At 38.6% G+C, this 13,485-nt stretch overlaps 1 protein-coding gene across 3 annotated transcripts in view; it reads left to right on the top strand.

The window, feature by feature from the left end:
* The window catches only part of LOC130913456 (kinesin-like protein KIF27), a 42,780-nt gene extending 30,177 nt beyond the window's left edge, over positions 1 to 12,603 (top strand). For all 3 annotated transcript variants that reach the window (XM_057832091.1, XM_057832092.1, XM_057832090.1), the window contains 5 exons: positions 1,725 to 1,907; positions 2,019 to 2,177; positions 4,150 to 4,344; positions 9,221 to 9,419; positions 10,175 to 12,603. In XM_057832091.1, coding sequence (XP_057688074.1) covers positions 1,725 to 1,907; positions 2,019 to 2,177; positions 4,150 to 4,344; positions 9,221 to 9,419; positions 10,175 to 10,644 — 1,206 coding nt within the window. In that variant the 3' untranslated portion in view covers positions 10,645 to 12,603. The remainder of the gene's footprint in view (positions 1 to 1,724; positions 1,908 to 2,018; positions 2,178 to 4,149; positions 4,345 to 9,220; positions 9,420 to 10,174) is intronic.
* Positions 12,604 to 13,485: the final 882 nt, after the last annotated feature.

Below are 13,485 nucleotides of genomic sequence, written 5' to 3'. Positions count from 1 at the left end.
ATTTTTTTTCAGAGACTCAGGCAGCTTATAGAGCCACAATATTTGGCACACTTGGTCGAATTGGCCCACTTAGAAGATTAGTTTTGGGTTTTGAATAAGGGCTTGGCTACACAGCTCAGTAGTGGCTCCTTTTTTGTAGTACTCTCTCCAATAGGGGTTTTTGCTACTTTCGAGCATCTTAGGTTCTAATGAGATGATTAGAGAGGAGGATCTGCCACCACCCTGACCTGCACACAGTCCGAGTTGCGTGACGTCCGAGTTGCGCTAGATTGCGAGGGCCCGTTCAGTCCTGCTTGCAGGCCTAGTTATTATTGTTATGTCCTCTGGTCTTATGTTGACTAATTTTTGAGTTTGATTTCTTTCTAAGATTGTACGTTGTTCATCCGTCCACAGGATGTCGCTATTGTAACTCTAACTTTGCAGTTTTTCTTTGGTATTGCTGCGTGCGCTTGGCTTCCCCTAGTGGCGACTTGCTGTAAGCAGCAGGCAGAAAGAACTTTTTCTTTCAGTTGGAAAAGAGGCCTTGAGGTGTTAAGACGTTGCACACCTCCTCTGCACCATACATCGTTGGGAACCCTTGACAAAACAAAATCTGTAAGTTTGTACGTTTTAACAATGGGTTAGATGTAATTTTGCTGTGTCTATTCAGTTATTTTGTTGTTATTTATGTGGCGCGAACCCACACGTTTTTGTGCTAAGCTAAAGTAACCATTTCATTTCATTTGCTCATAATGGAGCCAGTTTTCTGTTATTTACATAAACATGTTATTGTATAGAACCTTTTATTTTGTGTATGACATTTGTGTTTTATGTATGTTTCAGTTTTACCACACACACGCACACACATTGACACAAAGAAATAAATGAGAGGAAGGAGTTCGGGCCTCCAAGTTTCTTTGTCGGTTTAGCTCGCTGCCAAAGTCGAGTAGCCATACGCTCGGCTGAGGGCAGAAGAATTATAAATCCAATAATTATGGAGGGCACTGTATTTAAACGTGATTAATTAATAAAATTAATTACCGCCCGTTAACGCGATAATTTTGAGAGCCCTAATGTAAACTAAAGTGCACTCACATTCGTAAATGAATGGCTTCTGGTTTTTGAAATGTAAATAAACCAATCTATTGTGATAAAACAATAAAATTGCAATAACTGCATTAACCATCAAAGTGAAGTCTAACTGTAACTGTAGTCTTGAAACAAATCTGAATAAGGAAAAACTGCAATAAAATAATGCAAACTGTTTAAACTTGAGAGTAGCTGAGATCTGTCATTAAAGAACATTGCTTCAATGACATCTGGCGCCATCTAGCGTCGTGAATGGGGAGAGTAGCTGAGATCTGTCGTGACAGAACATCGCTTCAATGATATCTGGCGCCATCTAGCGTCGTGAATGGGTATGATGTCTGGACTGTGAATATAAGACGACCCCGTCTTTTTCAGTCTTATTTCAATGCAAAAAACACCGTCTTATATTCTGGCCAATACGGTAATTACGATGGTGTTATGAGTCTTATGATGCTGCTGTCAAATAAAGCGTTACCAATTAACCCAAATTAACCCAAATAAATCAGCAAATACGCCACACTTCACTATAAGCCGCAGGATTCAAAATGAAGGAGAAAAATATGGGCTTATAGTACGAAACTTACAGTATATTTTTTTTAACAACATACTTTCCTTTGGGATGCATGTGAAAAAGTTGTCCCTCAATATCTCCTCAGTTGTGTCTGCAGTCGTGTGAGTCGTGTTGGTTGGATGAGGCCGTGGAACATGAGCTACAAAGGAGTGTCACGCAGCAGGAGCTTGACAAGGAGTTAAGCAAGAGCGAGGAGGTGCGCCGGCGCAGAGATGCGTTCCTTAAGCGCAAGAACTTGTTGGAGACTGAGAGGTTGTGCTCCAGTCAGGTAGCCCGGCCTGGACAGTAAAGCTTTTCCATATTTGTCCTTTTAGTAATTTTGTTGAAACCTCACATACATTGTAATGCACTGGTTCTGTTGTATCCAATAATTCTACAGGTTCTGAGTCAGAACCTGCTTCATGTGTCAGTGCAAATGGAAACACTGGAGGAAAAGCAAGCATCCACGACGGAATTGGAGAAGGAGAGAGAAATGCTTAGAAAGAGGAGAGACCACCTGGATTCACAGCTCAAGGACAGCATGGTGCTGACCATGGAGGTCAGTGGTGACCGTGACAGGGGTGTCCGAACTTTGCTTATGTTGTACGTAGCAGACTTGTTCCTTTTAGGGATGTCCAAGTCTGAGTCACCTGATTTCGAGAATCTGCCGTGTCCTGATCCGATACCGAAAAAATGTTTTTTTTTTTGTTTTGTTTGACCAAAAAAAACAAAAAACAGACTTGAACAATATCGGGGGAAAAAAAGTGAATTGTTTTCATCACGTTCAGACTTACATTTACCCCCTTTTCACTTGCTGAATGTGCCGATCCATTTTTCTCCTCAAACACGTTTGATTGGCTGATGACTTGCATTTATTTCAAATGTATTTATTTATTTTCAAAATTATTTATTTAAAAATATTTTTATTTTTGGCCTATGCAGACATTTTTTCACATAATCAGACATTAATCATAAACGAGGTAAAAAGTTTTCCCTTTTTTTGTTGTGTTTGGCTGTGCTTGTGGACAAAAGCAGTCGTGTTTTACCTAAAGTAAGGCTCCATTTTTATTTATTTTTGTTTTACCCTAAGAAGTTAATTGTTATATTTAATGTATTAATTTAGACAGTCAATGTTGAGTTGTCTCAAGTAGTGCTGCAACGATTACTCAATTAACTCGAGTAATTCAATTAGAAAAAAAAAAGATTATTTTGCTGCTTCAAGTATTCGTTTAATTAAAGAAGGGTTATAATGGTTTGTTTTGAAAATGTTTGCATTTAGTTTTATTGATCTGGGTGAATACATTGCAACAGTGATTATGCCATAATTCATTTCACATGGCTGAGTCCAGCTGCTCCTTATTAAGACCAACATAAGCTAAGTTTTTGTTTGAGCTAATGTTTTAAATGTTTTAATGAATTCATAATATAGTTTAGGTATATTTAGCCGTTTTTTGTCGTAATATGTGGTTGAACCATTTGTTAAGAGCATTGTAAAAAAAAAAAAAAAAAAGTTAGCATCTTATAGCATTTAAGCTAATGGACTTTTGCTATGTAAGTTAGCCAGTTGTTTTTTTGTTGTACTTACGTCCTCATTTATACCGATAGAAGCTCAGCTTAGGTATTTAAAATTTTTATGTTCCAGATTACTCGATTATTCGAACTAACTAGTTTATCGATTAATCGACTGATAGAATAATCGATAGCTGCAGCCCTAGTCTTAAAACCGATGTTTATTTTTCGCATTCCTGGATCATTAGGAGATTATTAACAAGTTTGTATTTATTGTGTATGTATTGTGTAATATAGTTTAAGCTATGTTCAAATACTGCAGTTTAAATTCGCTACATTTTTTCTGGAAGTTTTCAAAATGTTTTCATTAGTAGTTTTTTAAAACTACTAATTAAAATTAATTAAAACTACTAAAACTTTTTGACTTGAGTGGCATATCACCTGAACCAATACACGTGAAAGTTAGTACAAGTCAATACAGATTTATTTTTGCAATGATCATTTAGCCTATCAATTAATAAGGTTCATATTCGTGGGAAATGTAGCCCTGACCGCCGTTCACTTAATCTGTTTCATCTGATTTATGTCCCGTCCCCAGAAAATAGTGTACATGCTGTTATATCATCCCTGCCAATGTTGAGAACAAACCTACGCCCATGCAGTCTCGTATGAATTTAAAATGGTTTGCACCCTTCAGCAACCAAAAACTTGATAACGGACTGCTGTTCAATCCTGGAGAATGCTTCTTGGTGGGCCATCTTTGTTAGTTGCCAAAACTTTTCTTGAACTGCAAAAAAAAAAAAAAAAATTAAATCCAGTCAAAAAGAAGTAAAACAGGGGGGAAAAAAACGAGTAAACTTATATCAGTCGTTATACTGAAAAATTCACCTTATTTCTTGAATGACTGTCATATGTTGCCTTTTCCATCATAGATGTGCTTCTGTGGTGGCTTCATTAAAAAAAAAAAGAATTAAAAAAAAAAAAGCAAAAGCCAATTTTTCATGACTTGCTTTGTTATCAAGGAGGAGCAGTTGGAAGAAGCTGTGGAGGTTCTGGAAGCAGAGTTGGTCTTCAAGCAACAATCAATCCAGGACAAGCTGGAGAAAATTCGGAGCTCGGCGTCAGGCCGGAGTGCGCACCTTTCTGACATCAGCGGCAAGCTGAGGACGCTCTCGCAAGCTGAAGCGTCGGAGCTGCTCGTCAAATACTTCAGTAAAGTAAGAGCACAAAATGGATGAAATCCGGACGCTTTATGCCAGTGCTGTTTTTGGTAGCCCTTTTAATTGTTGTTTTGCTTAGTCATATTTTAGTCATTTCAAAATGTTTTTGTCTTCGTCTAGTTTTCGTCGACGAAATCTCATACAAATTTCGTCTAGTTTTAAACGACTGATACTCAAAATGTTTTCCTCGGTAAAATTCAAATGTTTTAGTTAAAAAATATAGGTTTCCAACATTTTCGAAAGAACATAGACAGATGAGCACATATTGTAGCGTCTACAAGGACAACACCAACTTTGTGATGACACGCATGTTGGATAGTTTACGTACTGCTACTACTAGGCTACTAGAAGACAGCGTTCTATTTCACCTACAGTGTGTGTTGGAGTTTTTGTATTGGAAATAAAAGCGCCTGTGTATTATAATACAAATCCATGCATCTAAATGGCGCAATGACACATAAACATATTTAAAAGACTTAAAGGTCCAATAAGCCTCAGTTTAACGCCCCTTTTTCACAATACTAAAATTGCGCATGAATATCCAACAGCTCTCCACACGGTGTCAGCAACAAGAAACAATAAAATGGCTACAATGCAAGCATGTCTTCCCTATTTGAAGATACCGAAGGAAGATAAAACTATCATCGTAATCATCTTCATTTTCAACCTCGAATTGAATTTTTGAAAATTTCGCTGTTTTTGGAAAGAAAAAATGGCTAATTTGTTTTTGCCCCATGTTAACACCTCCTCTGTCCACAGTTTACTTTTCCGTTCCAATAGCGCCTTATTCAAAGTTACCCGGTAGCAAGCAAGGTGTCAGGTGGTGACCTTGTTTTCAACATACAGTGGGGCAAATAAGTATTTAGTCAACCACTAATTGTGTAAGTTCTCTCTCTTGAAAATATTAGAAAGGCCTGTAATTGTCAACATGGGTAAAACTCAACCATGAGAGACATAATGTGGAAAAAAACCCAGAAAATCACATTGTTTGATTTTTAAAGAATTTATTTGCAAATCATGATGGAAAATAAGTATTTGGTCAATACCAAAAGTTCATCTAAATACTTTGTTATGTACCCTTTGTTGACAATAACGGAGGCCAAACATTTTCTGTAACTATTTAAAGCTTTTCACACACTGTTGCTGGTATTTTGGCCCATTCCCCCATGCAGATCTCTTCTAGAGCAGTGATGTTTTGGGGGTGTCATTGGGCAACATGGACTTTCAACTCCCTTCACAGAATTTCTATGTGGTTGAGATCTGGAGACTGGCTAGGCCACTCCAGGACCTTGAAATGCTTCTTACGAAGCCACTCCTTTGTTGCCCTGGCTGTGCGTTTGGGATCATTGTCATGCTGAAAGACCCAGCCATGTCTCATCTTCAATGCCCTTGCTGATGGAAGCAGATTTTCACTCAAAATCTCTTGATACATGGCCCCATTCATTCTTTCCTTTACATAGATCAGTCGTCCTGGTCCCTTTGCAGAAAAACAGCATGATGTTTCCAACCCCATGCTTCACAGTGGTATGGTGTTCCTCGGATGGAATTCAGTATTCGTTCTCCTCCAAACACGAGACCCTGTGTTTCTACCAAAAAAGTTCATTTTGGTTTCTTCTGACCATAACACATTCTCCCAGTCCTCTTCTGGATCATCCAAATGCTCTCTAGCGAACCGCAGACGGGCCTGGACGTGTACTGGCTTCAGCAGGGGGACACGTCTGGCAGTGCAGGATTTTAGTCCCTGGGGGCGCATTGTGTTACTAATAGTAGCCTTTGTTTCTGTGGTCCCAGCTCTCTGTTTGTCATCCACTAGGTCCCCCCGTGTGGTTCTGGGATTTTTGCTCACCGTTCTTATTATCATTTTAACGCCACAGGGTGAGATCTTGCACGGAGCCCCAGATCGAGGGAGATTATCAGTGGTCTTGTATGTCTTCCATTTTCTAATAATTGCTCCCGCAGTTGATTTCTTTACACCAAGCGTTTTACCTATTGCAGATTCAGTTTTCCCAGCCTGGTGCAGGTCTACAATTTTGTCTCTGGTGTCCTTCGACAGCTCTTTGGTCTTGGCCATAGTGGAGTTTGGAAGGTGACTGACTGAGCTTGTGGACAGGTGTCTTTTATACCGATAATGAGTTAAAAGAGGTGCCATTAACACAGGTAACAAGTGGAGCCTCGTTTGAAGAAGTTAGACCTCTTTGACAGCCAGAAATCTTGCTTGTTTGTAAGTGACCAAATACTTATTTTCCACTCTAATTTGGAAAAAAAAATTCTTTAAAAATCCAACAATGTGATCTGTTTTTTTTCCACATTCTGTTTCTCATGGTTGAGGTTCACCCATGTTGACAATTACAGGCCTCTCTAATCTTTTCAATTAGGAGAACTTACACATTTGGTGGTTGACTAAATACTTATTTGCCCCACTGTATATATAAATAATCCCTAAAGTTATATACTGTATTATTTTAATGTTTTATTCATTTTTAACAAAAAAAAAATCTTCCAAAACTTTTTTTTCTCACCATCACTAGAGCGTTTAACATCTTCTACACTTTCTGACCAGAAAGGCATTAGCGTAGCATTAGCTTCAGAATGGCGAGCGTCCTCTTAAAACACTGGTCATTCTGAAGCTAATGCTATGCTAATGCTAGGTGTTACTTTGAGCATCTTATGCTCACTCAGCACAGACCTTTAAAGCAAGGGCGTAGGTTTGCGGAGGGACCTAACACTACCAACTTTTCAGGATGCTCAAATTGTCCCCACCAACTTTTCTCAACTTTATTTACATTATATAATGACTTCAGTTATACAGGTAATTTAGAGAAACCCACCTCCTTAAAACTGGGGCGGGGGTCCTTGTTTTCAGTGTAAATCTACATGCCAGTGTTTCAAGTAAATTTTACTCAGATTTCTTGAAATAAGAAGATAGCAAGCTGAAACCAAGCTTAACAGACTAATTTTAAGCAAAAAGTTTGCATAATCTTTAACCCTATTTTGCCAAATGTATCACATTTGATACACCTAAAAATTCATGATTTTGGGACTAATTCAGAATTTTGACATTTCTTTTTGAAAAAAAGAAAGATGGATGCAAGTCAACACATGCATCTGCAGGTTCCATGAGAAAAACAAACAGGATTTAGGAAGGGTTATAGATATCTGAGCGCTTATTACACATATTCATTTTGACTTTTCTTTTTACAAATTTGAAAAAAAAGGTTTCATTAAGACCTTATTTTTCAAATTTTGGGATTCTGTGATAATTGCTTCATATTGCTGGCATTAAATGGTTAAAAAAAACTTCAAAAATTCAAAAATGGATATGGATGGAGTGATTGAAACATAGTTCTTTGTCACAAAAAACATTCATGAAGTTTGGTTCTTTTATGACTTTATTATGGGTGAACAGAAAAAAGTGATCAAATCTGCTGGGTCAAAAATATACATACAGCAGCGCTAATATTTGGTAACATGTCCCTTGGCCATTTTCACTTCAATTAGGCGCTTTTGGTAGCCATCCACAAGCTTCTGGTTGAATCTTTGACCACTCCTCTTGACAGAATTGGTGCAGTTCAGTTAAATTTGATGGCTTTCTGACATGGACTTGTTTCTTCAGCATTGTCCACAAGTTCTCAATGGGGTTTAAGTCAGGACTTTAGGAAGGCCATTCGAAAACCTTAAATCTAGCCTGATTTAGCCATTCCATTAACACTTTTGATGTGTGTTTGGGGTCATTGTCCTGTTGGAACACCCAACTGCGCCCAAGACCCAATGACTTTAGGTTATCTTGAAGAATTTGAAGGTAATCCTCCTTCTTCATTATCCCATTTGCTCTCTGTAAAGCACCAGTTCCATTGGCAGCAAAACAGCATCACAGCATAATACTACCACCACCGTGCTTGACGGTAGGCATGGTGTACTTGGGGTTAAAGGCCTCACCTTTTCTCCTCCAAACATATTGCTGGGCATTGTGGCCAAACAGCTCGATTTTTGTTTTGTCTGACCACAGAACTTTCATCCAGAAGGTCTTATCTTTGTCCATGTGATCAGCAGCAAACTTCAGTCGAGCCTTAAGGTGCCGCTTTTGGAGCAAGGGCTTCCTTCTTGCACGGCAGCCTCTCAGTCCATGGAGATGCAAAACACACTTCACCGTGGATACTGACACCTGTGTTCCAGCAGCTTCTAATTCTTGGCAGATCTGCTTTTTGGTGATTCTCAGTTGAATCTTCACCCTCCTGACCAATTTTCTCTCAGTAGCAGTTGATAGCTTGCGTTTTCTTCCTGATCGTGGCAGTGACAAAACAGTGCCATGCACTATATACTTAAAAACAATTGTTTGCACTGTTGCTCTTGGGACCTGCAGCTGCTTTGAAATGGCTCCAAGTGACTTTCCTGACTTGTTCAAGTCAATGATTCGCTTTTTCAGATCCATGCTGAGTTCCTTTGACTTTCCCATTGTAGCGTTTGTGGGCGTTTGCATCCAATGAGCCCTATTTAAATGGCCTCAGAGAAGTCACCAGCGCACCACTCATAATCACTCACAAGAAGTTAAGAGGCCATGCTATGAAGCTCATTTCACTGACACAACTTTCAAAGTCACCAAAATTGCTAATTCGTGTAGCTGTATGTATATTTTTGACCCAGCAGATATGATCACTTTTTCTGTTAACCCATAATAAAGTCATAAAAGAACCAAACTTCATGAATGTTTTTTGTGACAAAGAAGTATCTGTTCCAATCACTCTATCTGAGAAAAATCAGAGTTGTAGAAATAACTGGAAACTCAAGAGAGCCATGACATTATGTTCTTCACAACTGTATGTAAACTTTAGACCACAACTGTACTTACCTTGGTGTTACATTATTTTGATACCAGGTAGTGGACCTTCGCCAGACGCAAACTTCTATGAATCTGTACTGCAAGGAGTTGGAAATTGACTGCGCCGAGCAGGCAGAGGCGCGCGGACAGTTGGAGGCCGCTGTGCACAACATGGCCTTGGACACCGACCGGCGACTCACTCAGCAGCAGCAGGAGCACCAAAAGAACATCCGCTTCCTCATTAGCAAGCTCAAACGTCAGCATGTGACACAACCCCACACATACACAATTCAGAGGAAATTGCTTTAGGGTCCTATGTAAAGAAATCGACACATTCTTTTTTTGATAAACATTCATGTGAAAAAAATTAGGACACCCCTAAAATATTCAGTTCTTTATCAAGAAACGTTCACATATCAATGTGTCTGATCTTTTTTTCTTTATCTCTGGAAAAAAAATGATTTAATTGCAGGTAAACAACAAAAATTAACATTGTTTTACTCAGTAAACTAAATATATCAACAAAAATGAATATTCTGAGGAAATAACTTCAGTGAGACGCTTTTTGTAACTCTTTGACATCGGTCTGCAGAAAGTTTGCCCCACTCCTCAATGCAGAATACTTTTAGCTGTGAGATGTTTGAAGGGTTTTTTGCATGTACAGCCCGTTTCAAGTCATCCCACTGCACCCCAATGGGATTAAGATCTGGGTTTTGACTCGGCCATTCCAGGACTCTCCATTTCTTCATAATGAATCTAAAATATATGAAAGTAATGTTTATCGGTACATTACAGAAAATAATGAACTTTATCACAATATGCTAATTTTTGAGGACTAGTATTTCTTGAGTATCGCAAGATTGTTAAAATTGATATTAAATATTCATATGACCAAATATGTTAGAAAACACACAGGCTTCCAAGGGTGTCCCAATTTTTTCACAGGACTTTATAAGCCTCAGTTTCAATGCCGTCTTAATTGTACTTATTTTAATTTCCTCCCACTTTTAGAAGACAACTCATCAGAAGAGGCCCAGCAAGCAATCAGGGAGCGACTGCAGAGTCTGGAGAAGGAGTTGTTCTTCTACAAGCACTGCAACCGCAAGCTGAGGAAGCAGCTCAAAGAATCCCAGTGCCTTGACCAGAGCCTCCAAGAGACCCCACTGGAACTAAACGGGTCCAAAGATGCCAGAAGGCGATTGCGCCAGCAGAGCCCGTCGTCGTCCTCGTCGTCTGCCGATAATGCCAAAACCCCTGCGGAGCACCAGATTAGCGCGCTGGCTCGTTGCCACGGTTACAGCGAGCGACGGCCACCTGCGCCGCACGGGACGCGGGCCAGTGTCGGGCCGCGTCGCAGGAAGCTGAGGGAACCGGCCGGGCCGGCGAAGGACTCTGTGGTGGACACCGGAATTGAGATGCTGTCGGACGAGTCGCTGGACGCGTCCACCGGCAGCGAAACTCCAGACTTGGGGCCCGTGTGAGGTCAGTCGGCCTGGACTAAGTTTTGAACAAAATTGTGTTAATAAATTGTTAGGTCACTAAGAATAGTACGAGAAAATAATCTTTATTTTAGTTGTTATCATGAGAATAAAAATTCATAATTTCAATTTGAATAGTAGCGAATTGGCCCGAATATAAGACGGCCCTGATTATAAGACGACCCCCTCTTTTTCAAGACTCAAGTTCGAAAAAAAGACTTTTTGAACACCAAATTAATTTTTATTCAGAAAATTACAGTACATCCGAAACAAATGATTATAACAATATATTTGAGAGAAAAAGCATGCTATTTTGCCTCATTCAAATCTTAATATCTGACCATTTAAATATGTAAACTAAAGTGCAATCACATTCGTAAATGAATGGCTTCTGGTTTTTGAAATGTAAATAAACCAATCTATTGTGATAAAACAACAAAAATGCAATAACTGCATTAACCATCAAAGTGAAGTCTAACTGTAGTCTTGAAACAAATCTGAATAAGGAAAAACATTGCAATAAAATAATGCAAACTGGTTAAACTTGAGAGTAGCTGAGCTCTGTCATGACAGAACATCGCTTCAATGATATCTGGCGCCATCTAGCGTCGTGAATTGGTATAATGTCTAGACCGCGAACACAAGACCCCCTGTTTTTCAGTCTTATTTCAATGCAAAAAACACCGTCTTATATTCTGGCCAATACGGTACTAGGATAATTTGGGTGTAACATGAGGATGAGTATAAATACTTATTAATTTCAGTTTTAGAGAAAGAATATTATTTTACATGGTTTTTAGATGTAGTTTTACAAGAAAGAAATCGCTATGTGATTCTCAACTTCATTTGAAATAATGTTGCCTAAATTTTGTTGCAAAATTGCAAACAATTTTCAATGAACTGTTACGGAGAGTAAAAAAAATTACAAATTTAATTGTGATTTTGTTATTTATACTAATATATTAATACGGTATAATTTGCAATATGAGGAAAAATGTTTTTTATTAAGCTAATTTTAGTCAATGTTACAATGTAATATGATCATATTTTTTATTGCACTTGAAAAATGTCTTTATGTCCTGTTTCAGTTTCTGAATATTACAAATATAATTTCTTACAAAAATATATTAAATTAACAATAAAACTGAGTTCGAAATGCTCATGTGAGAAGTATACACAGTAATTATGATTGTTTTTGAAAAATAACGACTGTTCCCTTGCATCATTTAATCTAGTTTAATGAGTTTTTTTGTTGTTGCAATTTCACCCTTTGGAGTGTAGGCATTGTCCATTTTTGTTTTTTTATTTTGTTGTTGCAATACTTGCGTGAAAAGAAATGCAGTCATTAAACTACTTTTTATGGGTCTATTTGTTGTTCTATAGCCTGTCGAATCCATAGAATGTTGTAGAATCCTATTCATTTGGTTTTAGAGCTGTCCCGACTAGTCGACGTCATCGATGGCGTAAATGCGTCGACGGGCAAAACATACCGTCGACGGGTAATGACGGGTTAAAAAAAAAAAAATTACATGCGGATAAACTTTAGAATGGCGGGCACTACGGGCGATGCAAGCGATTGTTACTGGCACCCCCAAGGGGGCCGCTGTTATTTAAATATGACCGGCATTATCAGATTGAGTAAAGAGGAAGAAAGTGGGCGAGCGAGAGTGGGAGCGAGATCGGTGAGTTGGGGAAAGTGCGCAGGTAGCACGGAGTTCAGTTGCTGCATCCCCCACGTTTTTGTTTTGGTCAATAAAAGTATCCATAAAGAGCCATCCGATGCCTCTTGGTGTTTTTATGCACGCCGCCGCCTTCCTGAGGAGGAAATCGGACAAACCGACGACAACGAGCCAAGTGAATCGCCGGTTCACTCCTCAGTACGGCGAGGAGTTGAAAACACCGCCAATGACCAAAAAGGGCAGAATTGGTGACACGTGAAAGTGGCATAAAGCCAAAAAAGCGGACCAGAATAGCCAAAGCCTGGAATTATTTCAAGGAAAATATGGAGGGTGCCACTGTGTGTACTCTTTGCTAAGCTGAGCTCGCATACCACGGTAGCACGTCGGCTATGAACGAACACTTGCAGCGCCCCAAGCACCCAAGTATAATTTTCGAAGACAACAAGAAACAACAAGCTAGCGGATTGTAAGCCCATACAACTTTCTAACGATATTTTTTTTAATTATATATATATATATTTTTTTTTAATTATTACTAAATTTTTTAGGATCATGGAAGCTCCCACTTGGGGAAAATATATACATATATCCTGTATATACATAATATAATAAAAATATATATGGAAACAGCACTGGCCTGCTTACTGTAATCCATGACTGCACTAATGTTAGTTACTAGAGATGTCCGATCACGTCATTTTCAAAGTATCGGAATCGGCAAAAAAATATCGGACATGCCTTTTTTAAATATATATATATTTCTTAATTAAATCGTTTTCTAATTGTATTTAACGTTACAGACATAATATGTCACACTCATCCAGATTTTTTAGTTTAGGCTTAAGGTAGGGTTATCAAATTTATCCCGTTAAGGGCGGTAATTAATTTTTTTTTTTTTAATCACGTTAAAATACTTAACGCAATTAATGCATGCGCTGCACGACCCACTCACGCATTGTCGCGTTCAATCTGTAATGGCGCCGGTTTACCTATATATAGAGCTAAAAGGCAGCGTAGAATGAGTAGAGTGAATTTTGGCAGCCTTTGGAACCTTTTTTAATTTTTTTTTTTTTTTTTTAAATAAAATAAGAAAACGGCTCATTCCTAACAGATACCAAGTACTTGTCGTGCTCAAGTTTGTGTCCTTTGGACACTACTTTGATTG

The sequence above is a fragment of the Corythoichthys intestinalis genome, chromosome 3, assembly GCF_030265065.1.
Source record: "Corythoichthys intestinalis isolate RoL2023-P3 chromosome 3, ASM3026506v1, whole genome shotgun sequence".
Classification (NCBI taxonomy): domain Eukaryota; kingdom Metazoa; phylum Chordata; class Actinopteri; order Syngnathiformes; family Syngnathidae; genus Corythoichthys; species Corythoichthys intestinalis.
The sequence above is the reverse complement of the archived record's forward strand: the minus strand, read 5'-3'. Positions and strand labels throughout refer to the sequence as shown.